This window comes from Cololabis saira, chromosome 5 (assembly GCF_033807715.1).
Source record: "Cololabis saira isolate AMF1-May2022 chromosome 5, fColSai1.1, whole genome shotgun sequence".
Classification (NCBI taxonomy): Eukaryota; Metazoa; Chordata; class Actinopteri; order Beloniformes; family Belonidae; genus Cololabis; species Cololabis saira.
In genome coordinates, this window is record NC_084591.1 from 2,145,321 (window position 1) to 2,161,401 (window position 16,081).

Genomic DNA, 16,081 nt, shown 5'->3' on the forward strand with positions numbered 1-16,081 from the left:
CGACATTTCAACTTTTTTCTTAAAATTGTGCTTCAACATTAATCTCAACATTTCAACTTTTTTCTCGACATTTCGACTTTTTTCTCGACATTCTAACTTTTTTCTTAAAATTGTACTTTAATCTCGACATTTTGTCTTTTTTCTCAAAGTGCATAATGAAAAAAAATGTTTTCCTCCTCTAGATTATTATGTTATTTTTCTCCTGCCTGGCCCTGATGCCTCCGTAGAAACCCGGCCCTTTGCTGCCTCTAGTGGCGTCTGCAGACGACTCTAGATCCTATTGATATAACGGAGTTTTGGATCGTATGGAGGAAGTGATTAACGTCTGAACGTGTCTCCTCCGTCCTCGTCCCCCCCAGGCCCGTCCCCCCCCCAGAGTCCAGACCTGGACCCGTCCTCCCGGGGGGTCCAGGACGGCCGGGAGAACCGGCGGCGGCGCAGCGTGAAGATCAGCGGCGTGGCCTCTGAGCACGCTCAGTGGCAGAACGACGGCCTGCACATCCTCACCTCCACACACGACTACCGCTGCATGAACGACTTCCTCATGAAGAAGGTACGTGTCTGAACCAGAACCAGAGCCCAGAGGAACCTGGACCTGGACCTGGACCTGGAACAGGTCTGGACCTGGAACAGGTCTGGACCTGGAACAGGTCTGGACCTGGAACAGGTCTGGACCAGGGCTGGGGATCCATTCAAATGTCGAGAATCGATTCGATTCCGATTCTTAAGATTCAGAATCGATTATCAAGATTTGATTCAATACGATTCGATTTCTTCTGATATTGATTTGGGTTAGTGTTATTAAAACTGTTTTTTCAGCTGTTGCATGAATGATATGACTGTAGTTCTGCAACATATTAATACTAGTATTATATTGAGATTCAACAGCAAGTATTGCAGCTAATGATGCTGTAAGGACCAACACTTTATATATATATATATATATACACATATATGTGTGTGTATACCTGAATAGCATAACCAGAAGTGTGACTACCTGCAGAACGCATTTTAGCATGAAAGCCTGCATTTTTAACGTACATCAAGCATCCTGTGTCATAGCTACATGTCTGCCGTTTGTAACAAAGCAAACCGCGTGAAAATCGTTTGAAAATTAAGTGAGTTATAGTTATTTTACTTATGCTACACCTCCTTCCTCAATAGAAGTGAACGCACTGGAGTCAAAGCAACACCGATCCAAGATGGCGGCCACGCCCGACGTTCTCAGGCAGTCAATGCAGCGTCTATGTATATATGTCTATGTGGCTGTGGGTACAGATGGGGGCTAGTGCTGGGGGCGGGGCCTGCTAACAGATGTACAGATGGGGGCGGGGAATAGGGCTGGGGGCGGGGCTATGGCTGGGGGCGGGGCCTCACATCTGACTTGTCTCCTCCAGATCTCCGACCTGGACTCTGAGGACGGGCTGAGGGACACGGTGGTGGACCTGGTCTTCAAGAAGTCCCTGAAGGAGTTCCGGGTCCACATCTTCAACTCCTACTCCACCGCGCTGGCGGTGAGTGGTCCGGTTCTGGTGGTGGTTCTGGTCCTGGTCCAGGTCCCGGTCCCGGTCCTGGTCCTGGTCCTGGTCCCGGTCCAGTTCTGGACTAGGGCTGGGCGATATATTGAGATTTTAATATATATCGATATATATTTTCAAACGCGATATGGTACGAGACAATATTGTTTATATCGATTTAAAAAAAAAAAAAATTTAATGATTTTGATATAGCTTATTTTGTGACAAATTGACTTGAATGTTTTATTTGAGATTTGCACAAATGTTTTGTTATTTGCACAACTGTCAACCGCAGTGGAAAAGTCTGCCTGTTACTGTCTACATTGTATTAATTACAGTGTATTTTAATTTAATTGTTATGCAGGAAAGGGATATTTGTTTTGTTTTATTCAAGAAGCATTTTCATTCTATATATGCAGGCAGTTTATTTTTATTTCATTTGTTTTATACATGTTGATTTTGTGCAGACCTCTGTTAATAAAGGAACCTGTGTGACATTTGGCACGAGGCTTTGTATTAAAACTGACTGTTTTTTTAAGGGTTTGATCAGAAAAAATGAAGCTAACAGAGATGCTAACAGAGATGCTAACAGAGATGCTAACAGAGATGCTAACAGAGATGCTAACAGAGAAGCTAACAGAGATGCTAACGGAGATGCTAACAGAGATGCTAACAGAGAAGCTAACAGAGATGCTAACAGAGATGCTAACAGAGAAGCTAACAGAGATGCTAACAGAGATGCTAACAGAGAAGCTAACAGAGATGCTAACGGAGATGCTAACAGAGATGCTAACGGGGATGCTAACAGAGATGCTAACAGAGAAGCTAACAGAGATGCTAACGGAGATGCTAACAGAGATGCTAACAGAGATGCTAACGGAGATGCTAACGGGGATGCTAACAAAGAAGCTAACAGAGATGCTAACGGAGATGCTAACAGAGAAGCTAACAGAGATGCTAACAAAGATGCTAACAGAGATGCTAACAGAGAAGCTAACAGAGATGCTAACAGAGATGCTAACGGAGATGCTAACAGAGATGCTAACGGAGATGCTAACAGAGATGCTAACGGAGATGCTAACGGGGATGCTAACAGAGATGCTAACAGAGAAGCTAACAGAGATGCTAACGGAGATGCTAACAGAGATGCTAACAGAGATGCTATGCTATAATGCTTTGGGGGAAACCCCGATTATGGCACAGAAAAAATATCGATATATATCGAGTATCAACTTTCAGCTAGAAAATACCCAGATATGACTTTTGGTCCATATCACCCAGCCCTAGTTCTGGTCCTGGTCCAGACCCCCAGGACCAGTTCTGGTGGTCAGTCCTGGGTGGGGGTCTGCTGCCCCCCTAACCCTCTGTTTCCCCCCCCAGATGGATGATGGGAGGAGCGTCCGCTACAAGGACCTGTACTCCCTGTTCGAGCTCATCCTGGAGAAGAGCATGCGTCTGGAGCAGCGGGACTGGGCCGAGTCCCCGGTCCGGGTCTGGGTCAACACCTTCAAGGTTTTCCTGGACGAGTTCCTGACGGAGCACAAGCCCTCGGAGGGAACGGTGGGCCGGGTGAGACGCTCGCCGCCGCCGCCCACGACCCACGTCGGGGTTCAGATTCATCACATTTACTTTCCCCCAGAAAACAGCACATTATGATATGGAGACATTTCAGAGCAAGGTGGAGCGACGGTTGAATCAGAATCCCAACCAGCTTTATTGGCCAAGTTAGAACATGTCAGACATGTTTGACTCCAGTTAAACACCGTTGGAACCATTCTTTGTTCTATGGCGGCATTTTGGAGAAAGGATGATTCTGGGATGGAGGAAGGAAAGAAGGAACCTTCACCTGTGTATAAATACACAGGTGAAGGTGCAAAAACACCTCAGCACCAGGAAAGCAACGTACCGTATCGGCCCGAATATAAGACGACCCTGATTATAAGACGACCCTCTTTTTCAAGACTCAAGTTTGAAAAAGGACTTTTTCAACACCAAATTCAATTTTTATACAGAAAATAATGACAGTACATCTGAAACAAATGATTATAAAAATATATTGGAGATTAAAAGCATGTTATTTAGCCTCATTCAAGTTTGCATCATAACTTAACTTTTCAATGCAGAAAACACTGTCTTATATTCGTGCCGATACGGTACTGATAACAACATCATGACGAAGACGGTGTATTTATGATTGTGTGTGAGTGGTAAGTCTGTGAAGTATGACACAGATCTGGGGCCTCATCTATAAAGCTCGTTAGCGTACAAAACAGGGCTTGAAAGATGCGCAAGCCACCTTGTGCGCAAAGGTTGGGATTTAAAAAGAAAAAACTAACCGAAAAATGTGTGTATCCCTACGGCAACCCTGACCCTCCTGTAGGAACTTACTTAAGATATGAGGAACTGGCGACATCACGACACTTCTTTTTTTTTCTGCACCATCTGTCCTTGGCACTCACGGCGTTTAGCGCAGCAACGGCGTGCTGCCACTCACTCGCTTTATTTTATACTATTTATATACTATTTATACTTTTACTGTGACCCCCAAATAATGTGGTTTTCCTGTCCTCCACCTCATCCACAACATCTCAATCTCGGTCTCCGTGAAATTCAGTGGCACGGTGTCTCGACACGTCTCATTCATCCTGACCCAAACAGGCTGCAGGAGCCGCTGCGCTTGCTCAGCAGGCTCATTCATATGCAAATACTACTTTGCATTGCCCATTTATGGTAGAAAGTGGGCGTGTAGAGGGCGGGATATGAGGCGAATTCAGCTGCGCAACCTTCCAGCTGGACTGTGATTTATAAAGCGAACATTGCGTGCAAGTGTGCGTGCACACGGTTTTATAAATCCAGATTTTTTTTTGCGCCCGCCATTTTCGGCTTTTGGGTTTACGTGCACTTTTAGTATGAATCCTACACACTCTTTTATAAATGAAGCCCCTGCTCCTCAGCCGTCGTCCTGGATGGGGAAGGTGTTGATTCATAATAACGGGGTAAAAAGAACTTCTGTTCAGAACCAGCAATATCTGAACGTGTTTAACCCCCATCTGTTTCAGGCGCCGAAACGTGAGCGGAAGAAGTCGAGGAAGAAGGAGTCCGACATTGTGAGTGTCTGCAGCTTCTCCAGGTTCTCCAGGAGTTTCTCCAGGAGTTTCTCCAGGAGTTTCTCCAGGAGTTTCTCCACCTGAACCTAGAGGAGTTTCTCCAGGAGTTTCTCCAGGAGTTTCTCCAGGAGTTTCTCCAGGAGTTTCTCCAGGAGTTTCTCCAGAAGTTTCTCCAGGAATTTCTCCAGGAGTTTCTCCAGGAGTTTCTCCAGGAGTCTCTCCAGGAGTCTCTCCAGGAGTTTCTCCAGGAGTTTCTCCAGGAGTTTCTCCAGGAGTTTCTCCAGGGGTTTCTCCAGGAGTTTCTCCAGGGGTTTCTCCAGGGGTTTCTCCAGGAGCTTCTCCAGGAGTTTCTCCAGGAGTTTCTCCAGGGGTTTCTCCAGGAGTTTATCCAGGGGTTTCTCCAGGAGTTTCTCCAGGAGTTTCTCCAGGGGTTTCTCCAGGAGTTTCTCCAGGGGTTTCTCCAGGGGTTTCTCCAGGAGCTTCTCCAGGTCCTCAGGTCTGGACTCGGCCTGACTCGTGCTTCTGCTGCCCCCTACAGGTGGAGGAGCGCCACGGACACGTCTTCAAGTCCACCCAGTACAGCATCCCCACCTACTGCGAGTTCTGCTCCTCTCTCATCTGGATGATGGACCGGGCCTGTGTCTGCAAACGTGAGCCCAGAGACTTTACTAACACTAACTAGAGGTTTACTAACACTAACTAGAGGTTTACTAACACTAACTAGACTTTACTAACACTAACTAGAGGTTTACTAACACTAACTAGAGGTTTACTAACACTAACTAGAGGTTTACTAACACTAACTAGAGGTTTACTAACACTAACTAGACTTTACTAACACTAACTAGAGGTTTACTAACACTAACTAGAGGTTTAGTAACTAACTAGAGGTTTACCAACACTAACTAGAGGTTTACTGACACTAACTAGAGGTTTACTAACACTAACTAGAGGTTTACTAACACTAACTAGAGGTTTACTAACACTAACTAGAGGTTTACTAAACACTAACTAGAGGTTAACTAATACTAACTAGAGGTTTACTGACACTAACTAGACTTTACTAACACTAACTAGAGGTTTACTAACACTAACTAGAGGTTTACCAACTAACTAGAGGTTTACTAAACACTAACTACAGGTTTACTGACACTAACTACAGGTTCTTCTTCTTCTTCTGTCTCCAGTGTGTCGCTACGCCTGTCACAGGAAGTGCTGCTCCAGGATGACCAGCACCTGCAGTAAGAAGGTAGGAGCTCCTGCTGCTTTTTTCGGGTTTATTTTCTGTTTTTTTCGGGTTTATTTTCGGGTTTTTTCTGGTTTATTTTCGGGGTTTTTCGGGGTTTTTCGGGTTTTTTCGGGTTTATTTTTGGGTGTGTTTCAGGTTTATTTTGGGGGTTTTTTTCGGGTTTATTTTCGGGTTTTTTCGGGTTTATTTTCGGGTGTGTTTCGGGTTTTTTCGGGTTTATTTTCTAGTTTTTTCGGGTTTATTTTCGGGTGTGTTTCGGGTTTTTTCGGGTTTATTTTCTAGTTTTTTCGGGTTTATTTTCGGGTGTGTTTCGGGTTTTTTCGGGTTTATTTTCGGGTTTTTTCAGGTTTATTTTCGGTTAACCCCGTCCCAGACCCCGGTAACCCCATCCCAAACCCCGGTAACCCCGTCCCAAACCCCGGTAACCCCGTCCCAAACCCCGGTAACCCCGTCCCAGACCCCGGTAACCCCGTCCCAAACCCCGGTAACCCCGTCCCAGACCCCGGTAACCCCGTCCCAGACCCCGGTAACCCCGGTAACCCCGTCCCAGACCCCGGTAACCCCGTCCCAAACCCCGGTAACCCCGTCCCAGACCCCGGTAACCCCGTCCCAGACCCCGGTAACCCCGTCCCAAACCCCGGTAACCCCGTCCCAGACCCCGGTAACCCCGGTAACCCCGTCCCAAACCCCGGTAACCCCGTCCCAGACCCCGGTAACCCCGTCCCAGACCCTGGTAACCCCGTCCCAGACCCCAGTAACCCCGTCCCAAACCCCGGTAACCCCGTCCCAGACCCCGGTAACCCCGTCCCAAACCCCGGTAACCCCGTTCCAGACCCCGGTAACCCCATCCCAGACCCCGGTAACCCCGTCCCAGACCCCGGTAACCCCGTCCCAGACCCCGGTAACCCCGTCCCAAACCCCGGTAACCCCGTCCCACACCCCGGTAACCCCGTCCCAAACCCCGGTAACCCGTTCCAGACCCCGGTAACCCCGTCCCAGACCCCAGTAACCCCGGTAACCCCGTCCCAGACCCCGGTAACCCCGTCCCAGACCCCGGTAACCCCGTCCCAGACCCCAGTAACCCCGGTAACCCCGTCCCACACCCCGGTAACCCCGTCCCAAACCCCGGTAACCCGTTCCAGACCCCGGTAACCCCGTCCCAGACCCCAGTAACCCCGGTAACCCCGTCCCAGACCCCAGTAACCCCGTCCCAAACCCCGGTAACCCCGTCCCAGACCCCGGTAACCCCGTCCCAAACCCCGGTAACCCCGTCCCAAACCCCGGTAACCCCGTCCCAGACCCCGGTAACCCCGGTAACCCGTCCCAGACCCCGGTAACCCCGTCCCAAACCCAGACCCCGGTAACCCCGTCCCAGACCCCGGTAACCCCGGTAACAGGTGTCCTCCCCCTCCAGTACGACCCGGAGACGTCGTCCCGGCAGTTCGGCGTGGAGCTGAGCCGCCTGAGCAGCGAGGAGCGGTCGGTGCCCCCCCTGGTGGAGAAGCTGATCAACTACATCGAGATGCACGGCCTCTACACCGAGGGAATCTACAGGAAGTCCGGCTCCACCAACAAGATCAAGGAGCTGCGGCAGGGCCTGGACACGGGTGAGACCTTCTCCACACCCCCACCAAGTCTTTAGACCTGCTCCACCACCCCCTCAGACCTTTAGACCTTTAGACCTGCTCCACCACCCCCTCAGACCTTTAGATCTTTAGACCTGATCCACCACCCCCTCAGATCTTTAGACCTGCTCCACCACCCCCTCAGACCTTTAGACCTGCTCCACCACCCACTCAGATCCTTAGACCTGCTCCACCACCCACTCAGACCTTTAGACCTGCTCCACCACCCCCTCAGATCTTTAGACCTGCTCCACCACCCCCTCAGATCTTTAGACCTGCTCCACCACCCCCTCAGACCTTTAGACCTGCTCCACCACCCCCTCAGATCCTTAGACCTGCTCCACCACCCCCTCAGATCTTTAGACCTGCTCCACCACCCCCTCAGATCTTTAGACCTGCTCCACCACCCCCTCAGACCTTTAGACATGATCCACCACCCCCTCAGACCTTTAGACCTGCTCCACCACCCCCTCAGATCTTTAGGCCTGCTCCACCACCCCCATCAGATCTTTAGACCTGCTCCACCACCCCCTCAGACCTTTAGACCTGCTCCACCACCCCCATCAGATCTTTAGACCTGCTCCACCACCCCCTCAGACCTTTAGACCTGCTCCACCACCCCCATCAGATCTTTAGACCTGCTCCACCACCCCCTCAGACCTTTAGACCTGCTCCACCACCCCCATCAGATCTTTAGACCTGCTCCACCACCCCCTCAGACCTTTAGACCTGCTCCACCACCCCCTCAGATCTTTAGACCTGCTCCACCACCCCCTCAGATCTTTAGACCTGCTCCACCACCCCCTCAGATCTTTAGACCTTTAGACCTGCTCCACCACCCCCTCAGATCTTTAGACCTGCTCCACCACCCCCTCAGATCTTTAGACCTGCTCCACCACCCCCTCAGATCTTTAGACCTGCTCCACCACCCCCTCAGATCTTTAGATCTTTAGAGGTTTTCATTTCATTTCATTTTATTATTTATTTCATTCAAAAAACTAAACAATTCAACACAAACACAAATGTTTCTAACTTGTGAATGAAAAGGGAGCAGAAAGAAGAAGAATCTTATCTGATCTGCCCCTTTCACAAAAAACATAAATTAAAAATAATAATAAAAAAACAACAACTAAGTGAAAAAAAACAACTAAAATTAAATTAAATTAAAATAACATTCAAATAAAATTACCACCGCCTAGGGGTATGTCAACCAAACTCAACATTTGGTGAGAAACGAACATTTTTCGTTATATTTCCTTAACATACAGGCTTTAATTGTTCTTTTGAATGTAATGTTTGATTTGGATTCTTTGGTTTCTTTATTCAGATTGTTCCATAAACTGATTCCTTTCACAGAAACACAACGTTCCATCAATTTTGTCCTTCATCTTGGGTTTTTAAAGATCTCTGTTCCTTTTAAGTTATACTTGCTTTCTCTTTTTTCAAATATTTTCTGAATGTTGATTGGTTTTTTTATGAGCTTTAAACATAATTTGCAGAATACTATAGTCTACTAGTTCATGAAATGTCAACAAATTTAAGGTTTTAGATCTTTAGATGTTTAGAGGTTTTAGATGTTTAGATGTTTAGATGTTTAGATGTTTTAGATGTTTGGAGGTTTTAGATGTTTAGATGTTTAGAGGTTTTAGATGTTTGGAGGTTTTAGATCGTTAGAGGTTTTAAATGTTTAGATGTTTAGATGTTTAGAGGTTTTAGATGTTTGGAGGTTTTAGATCGTTAGAGGTTTTAAATGTTTAGATGTTTAGATGTTTAAAGGTTTTAGATGTTTGGAGGTTTTAGATCTTTACAGTAAAAGTGTTTCCTCCCCAGACGTGAGCACGGTGAACCTGGACGATTACAACATCCACGTCATCGCCAGCGTGTTCAAGCAGTGGCTCCGCGACCTTCCCAGTCCCCTGATGACCTTCGAGCTGTACGAGGAGTTCCTCAGGGCCATGGGTGAGGCAAGACCTGATAGAGCCTTATGTTCCTGGCAGAGCTCTCCGTCCTCAGAGGACCTGGACCTGTTACACCTAGACCTGGACCTGGACCTGGACCAGACCTGGACCTGGACTAGACCTTAACCTGGACTAGACCTGGACCTGGACCTGGACCAGACCTGGACCTGGACTAGACCTTAACCTGGACTAGACCTGGACCTGGACCTGGACCAGACCTGGACTAGACCTGGACCAGGACCTGGACCAGACCTGGACCTGGACTAGACCTAGACCTGGACCTGGACCAGGACCTGGACCAGACCTGGACTAGACCTGGACCAGGACCTGGACCTGGTTCTGGACCTGGACCTGGACTAGACCTGGACTAGACCTGGACCAGGACCTGGACCTGGTTCTGGACCTGGACCTGGACTAGACCTGGACCTGGTTCTGGTTCTGGTTCTGGTTCTGGACCTGGACCAGACCTGGACCTGGACTAGACCCGCTAACCTGGCTGGTGCCTGTCTCCTGTCCAGATGTCTCTGGCCTCAGGGTTCTGACCCGGTTCTGGTTCTGGTTCTGACCCGGTTCTGGTTCTGGTTCTGTTCCAGGTCAGCCGGAGAAGCGGGAGGTGGTCCAGTGGGTTTACTCCGTCATCGAGCAGCTGAGCCGGACTCACCTGAGCACGCTGGAGCGGCTGGTGTTCCACCTGGTCAGGTGAGTGATGTCATCAGGACTCACCTGGTCAGGTGAGCTAACTAACCTGGTAGAGCTAACATGAAGAGCTAACTAACCTGGAGGCGTTGAATTGAGGGAGGTGTGTTTATCAGTAAGTGTGTGTGTAAGCGGTAAGTCCGTGAACTTCGCTCAGAGCTGCTCTCAGCCAATGTCCTTGATGTTATCAGGCGGCTCGGTACAGTTCTGATCCAGGTCCACAGATGTTCCTAAGAGGGGAGGGTTAGTGGGGGCAGAGTCACCTTGTTTACATTCCACCAGGGAGATTGTGACCAGAGCGATCGGCCAAAACCGCCCTGTCAAGGCCAGATTATAGAATCAACAATTGTATTGCAAAAACAGACAGACTCAGTAATTTTCCGTCTGCCTTCAGTCTCTGGTTCATCAATGGCGACTCCAATAAGACGAATTTGTGATCAATTCCCGCCAAGCTGAGCTTCCAACTTCTCCAGGGTCTTCTCCATCTTGCCAATGAGCTCAAAGACGCCGCCAGCAGCGATTCTGTTCAAGAATCACATCCAGCTTACGGCTTTGCTCCCCCAACGTTAAAGTCTGAGCGTTGATCACCTTGCTTGTCCCTTCAGCCACGTCCGGCAGCTCTGAAAGAGCCAGAACAGCTGTCGACGACTTACGTGTTTGTCGGTAGACCAGTTATCCCCCTCCTCCTATCAAGAGGATGATCAAGAGAAATCCTGCTATCATAAATCCAATTATGAAGCATCTTCAACGTCCTCGACAGACAGAATCTGGAGGCACAAAGGCTTCCAGTATTTGTAGGAATCCATTGTGTATCCAGCGAAAAATGTCCCATCGGGGCAGGAGGGCTCCCTTACCCCCTGACTTCTTGTCGCAAAAATTTGTTCAATTATGCTGAGAGACCAGTTAATCAATTCCATGATTGTAGAGTTTCGGAGGAGTGAAAAGAAGAGACTCTGAAGACGAGACAGGACAAAAAGCAGTAGCAGGGCAGTAGATAAGGGAGAGGAGCAGAAAAAGCGTCCGCCTTCGTCGAGAGCCAGAAGTGAAAAGTCTAACCTGGTTACTAACTTTTTTTTTTTTATAACATGTTTCTTTATTGGGTAGTCCATGTAGATTATATTACACAATAAACTTTTTTTTTTAAAGCGTTAGACAGAATACCCCATTTTATATTTTACCACACACACAACAAACACAACAAACAAAACAAACAAAAAAAAAAACGAATAAAATAAATAAGGACACAAAACTTAACATAACAAACACCCCAAAACACACACACTGCAAAATACGTAATTATAAACAGGTCCCAAAGTAAGTACCAATTACCAATCAAACTCTGACTGAAGACAATAATAATAGGAAAAATAAAGTAATAAAATAAAATACAGGACACTCAAAACAACAACAACAAAAATAAAAAGAAATTAAAAAATAAGATAAATAAATAAACATTTAAAATAAACAGACATAAGAGGAACCCTAAAAAAAAAAAAAAAAAAAGACATGGTTAGCAATATCATACTTCCCTGTAATTAAATTAAATCAGATTAAATTAATCTTCCAAGGGGGGCTTCCAGCTTAGCTATACATGGGGTGAGACGTGCTTAGCGGAGCTCCTGCAGAGTTAATGTAATTCTCCATTTTTTGGCACTATTTGAATTACTCCCACGGCTTGGGTTTGAACCAATTTTTTTTTCAACGCGGTTACATCGTGAACTCACCAGAAAAATGCCTCCAAAGTCCATCAAAGCGGGGAATAACCCTCCAGCTAACCCGCGGCCTGCTGCTCATGCTGTCTCCTCGCCCCGCGGTGATTCTCCTCCTCCGGAGAGCACCTGCGCCGCGCCGGATCCCGCCGCGGAGTTCAGCCAGCTCAAGAAGGAACTACTCTCCGCGCTTCGCAACGATGTTGCGGCTATATTTAAGACAGAGCTTCAAGCAGCACTGAGTGACAATTTAACTTCTATTAAGTCCGAGCTGCTTTCACTTAAAGCTGATCTCTCCGGCAGTATTTCCTCCATGAAGGCGGACGTCGCGGGTCTCGCAGCCACGGTCGCTGGGATCGAGCTCTCGCTCTCAAGCTGCTCAGACGACATAGTTGCTCTCCAGAAAAAAGTGGATCACTTGTCGAAAGAATGTGTGAGGCTGGAGGACAGATGCGAGGATTTGGAGTCAAGGTCTCGTCGGCAGAACATACGGATTATTGGCGTCCCGGAGGAGGATCCTGACTCTTCATCTGCAGCCGGTGTTTCCAAGCTGTTATCGGAAGCCTTCGCCCTCGACGCGGAACCGGTGGTTGACAGAGCCCACCGCACCCTCATGCCGAGACCCCAGCCCGGTGCCCGGCCCCGCGCAATAGTGGCTAAGCTCCATTATTACACCGACTGCGCTGACATCCTCAGAAAGGCGAGAGAGCAGCAGCGGATAACGGTTCGGAATATGACCATCTCCGTGTTCCCGGACCACACCGCCAAGACGGCGCGGGCGCGCGCTGCCTTTAATGAGGTGCGCCGTCAGCTGCGGGAGATTGAAGGAGTCCGGTATGGATTGCTGTATCCCGCCCGGCTGCGTGTAACCCATAACGGCCAGCAGCGGGACTTCACGGCGCCAGATGAAGCCTTGGCATTCATCAAGAAAATAAAAAAAGTGACTACCAGCTAGTTTTCTGGGACGATTTATCCAGCTTGCTGTCCATGCGGGACTCTGGCCCTGGGTGAGTGAGTCAATTCATAAAACGGGACTTTATGTCTTAATTTTTTTTTTTTTTCTTTCTTTCTTTCTTTCTTTCTTTCTTTCTTTCTTTCTTTCTTTCTTTCTTTCTTTCTTTCTTTCTTTCTTTCTTTCTTTCTTTCTTTCTATCTATCAATGGGTACAGCACCGTTTAAAATTGTAGGCCTAATCATTTCTCTGGTATGATGCCTTGATTGGAAATATGCACACACCCCTGTCTATTGTTTAATTTGTGTGTATGTGTGTGCGTGTCTGTGTGGGTGTGCGAGTGCATATATGTCTATATCATTGTTCTACAGGCCAAAGATCTACTTAATTTAATTAATGTTTGTTGTTACCCTGACAAGACAGCGATTGTCAGAATGGCTCAGACTGTTGGTCTTATATGCCTCATATTTTATTTATTTATTTTTTTTTAAGGTTTTAACTCTGCAGGAGCTGACTTTGTTTTTGTTTTTGTATTTAGCTTCATAGTCGAAAGCATTTTTTTTGAGAATGGCTTCCGTTGAAGCCTGCACGGCTGTTTCCATCGTTTGGGGATGGGATCATCAAATGTGCGACGGGTGGGTGGGCGGGAGTTATGGGTTGTTGGCTTTCGGATTATGTCTCTATAGGTATGTATATACTCCTGAGTTTTGTTTGTTTTGGTTTTCCTTTTTACCCCTTTTTCTTATATTTCTTCTTGTGGTGGGTGAGTCTGTCTTATTTTCTCTCAAAGAATGCCCATATGAACGATCGTAATCTGCACAAGCCTGATACTGGATCAATCATCAGATTCACTAGCTGGAATGTTAGAGGTGTGAATAATCCAATTAAACGATCAAAGATTTTTTCACATTTGAAACGCTTGGACACTGACATAGCTTTCCTTCAGGAAACTCATTTGCGAAATAAAGATCATTTTAGACTCAAACGTGCTTGGGTGGGTGATATTTTTCATTCAAATTTTGATTCTAAGTCTAGAGGAGTAGCAATTTTGATCAACAGAAGAGTTAATTTCTCCGTCTCCAGGACAATATCCGATAAGAATGGTAGATATCTTATTGTGGCGGGCACTTTATACTGTAACCCTGTATTGTTGGTGAATATATATGCCCCAAATTTTGATGACCCCAATTTTACAGATAGGCTGTTTGGCAACCTCCCTTTCTAGTGCGGCAGATAAGCAAACCAATTGTGCATTTTATGATAGAAGCATGAAACTTTCTACATATCATCTACACCCCCCAAGGATTAATTTCTGAAGTGGAAGCACTTTGGGTCTGACCTCTGGTGACCTTGAGAGGTCATTGACCTCAGCATTGCATTTTTCCATTATTTTCGCTTCATTCTCCATTATAATAAGTACATAATTTAAAAAAAAAAATATGTCTCTGTTATAATAAAGAAAATTTTGCTCAGTCATGGCCTTTTGTATATGACAATACTGTTGCTGACCAGCAGAGGGCAGTAGTTGGCAGTTGGAAGCTGGCAGCACCATTTACTATGACAGAAAGAGTGTGATGTTGCTGTCAGGAAAAGTGAGTATTTTAATCACCATCCATCTGATGAAAGACAATAGCTATTCATTAATTAAATGAAATAGCTAGCTAGCTAACTGTTAATGAATTAAACAAATAGCCTAGCTATCTAGCTGTTGAGTAATTAAATAAAATGTCTTGCTAGCTAGCTAACTGTTAATGAATGAAATAAAATAGCTGTAGCTAGCTGTTGATGAATTACATAAAATATTTTGCTAGCTAGCTAGCTAGCTATCTGTTAGTGAATTAAATAAAATTGATTTAGCTAGCTGTTAATTAATTAAATAAAATTGCTTGCTAGCTGGTTGTTGATGAATTAAAGCTATCTAACATGTAATAGTAAATTTACACAATGTGTTATGTTCTTTCAGGATTCCTCTGTAGCCTGTGTCAGCTAGCCTCCAGCGCCCTTCAAAATTGTGATAAGTCAACACTGTCTGCATCATGTCAAAACGCCATTTACTGGTTGATCCAACTCAGCCTTTTACATCTAAGAATTCCAAGTTGAGTAGCCCTATTAACTGGGAACTCTGTGCTCTTTGTCAAATAAAAACAGGAGAAGCTTTGCAATGCCCCACCAGGCATAACAAGCCATCAGAAGACAGTGGTTATGTGTCATTGGCCAGGGATCTCCTTGCATTCCAAGAAATTGGACAAATACCACCTGAGTTGGACTTGGACAGGCTGGATGATGGGAATGGCATAGAGGCCACGCTGAGGACCAACAGAGCACAGTGGCACAAGGCCTGTAGAGTAAAATACAATCAAAGTACACTGCAACGACGACGGAAGTCATTAGAAAAGTTGGAACAGTGTGATGTAGCCATGGTTCACACACGGTCTTCTCACAGTCATATCCACCCAAAAGACCCTTTGTGTTTCTTCTGCAACAAGCCTACTGGGTCTGAAGTGCTCAATATGGCATCAACAAAACAGTTAGATGCCAAAGTTAGAAAAGCTGCCGTGGAAACAGAAGACACTGAGTTGCTTGCTAAACTTGCACCTGCGGACATGATAGCCCTTGAAGCAAAATATCATCTAAACTGCCTCCAGAAGCTATATAACAAAGCAAGACAGGCTATATCAAAGGATGAACACAAGGAAGATGCCCAGCTACTTGGTATTGCGTTTGCAGAGTTGGTAGCCTTCATGGAGGAAAGAAGAAGTGAGGAGGACACTGCTCCAGTATTGCTCCACCTGTACCAAATTCGACTTGAACAACTTGGTGCCACAGTGGGGAATCGGATCCACACAACCAGACTAAAGAACAGGCTTCTCTCAGAGGTACCTGGTTTAATGGCACATTCACAGGGAAGAGACACACTTTTGACATTTCAGAATGATATCGGAGATGCCCTTAAGAAGGCCTGTGACTACGACAGTGATGAAGACCGTGTGTGAACCATGGCTACATCACACTGTTCCAACTTTTCTAATGACTTCCGCTGTCGTTGCAGTGTACTTTGATTGTATTTTACTCTACAGGCCTTGTGCCACTGTGCTCTGTTGGTCCTCAGCGTGGCCTCTATGCCATTCCCATCATCCAGCCTGTCCAAGTCCAACTCAGGTGGTATTTGTCCAATTTCTTGGAATGCAAGGAGATCCCTGGCCAATGACACATAACCACTGTCTTCTGATGGCTTGTTATGCCTGGTGGGGCATTGCAAAGCTCCTCC

General features: G+C 46.6%; 1 protein-coding gene across 5 annotated transcripts in view; it reads left to right on the plus strand.

Moving 5' to 3' along the window:
- The window catches only part of LOC133443660 (unconventional myosin-IXAb-like), a 130,793-nt gene that overhangs the window by 99,556 nt on the left and 15,156 nt on the right, over positions 1-16,081 (plus strand). For all 5 annotated transcript variants that reach the window (XM_061720767.1, XM_061720769.1, XM_061720771.1 and 2 more), the window contains 9 exons: positions 360-553; positions 1,398-1,514; positions 2,898-3,086; positions 4,577-4,624; positions 5,163-5,274; positions 5,812-5,873; positions 7,288-7,480; positions 9,329-9,457; positions 10,050-10,155. In XM_061720767.1, the coding sequence (XP_061576751.1) occupies positions 360-553; positions 1,398-1,514; positions 2,898-3,086; positions 4,577-4,624; positions 5,163-5,274; positions 5,812-5,873; positions 7,288-7,480; positions 9,329-9,457; positions 10,050-10,155 (1,150 nt within the window). The remainder of the gene's footprint in view (positions 1-359; positions 554-1,397; positions 1,515-2,897; positions 3,087-4,576; positions 4,625-5,162; positions 5,275-5,811; positions 5,874-7,287; positions 7,481-9,328; positions 9,458-10,049; positions 10,156-16,081) is intronic.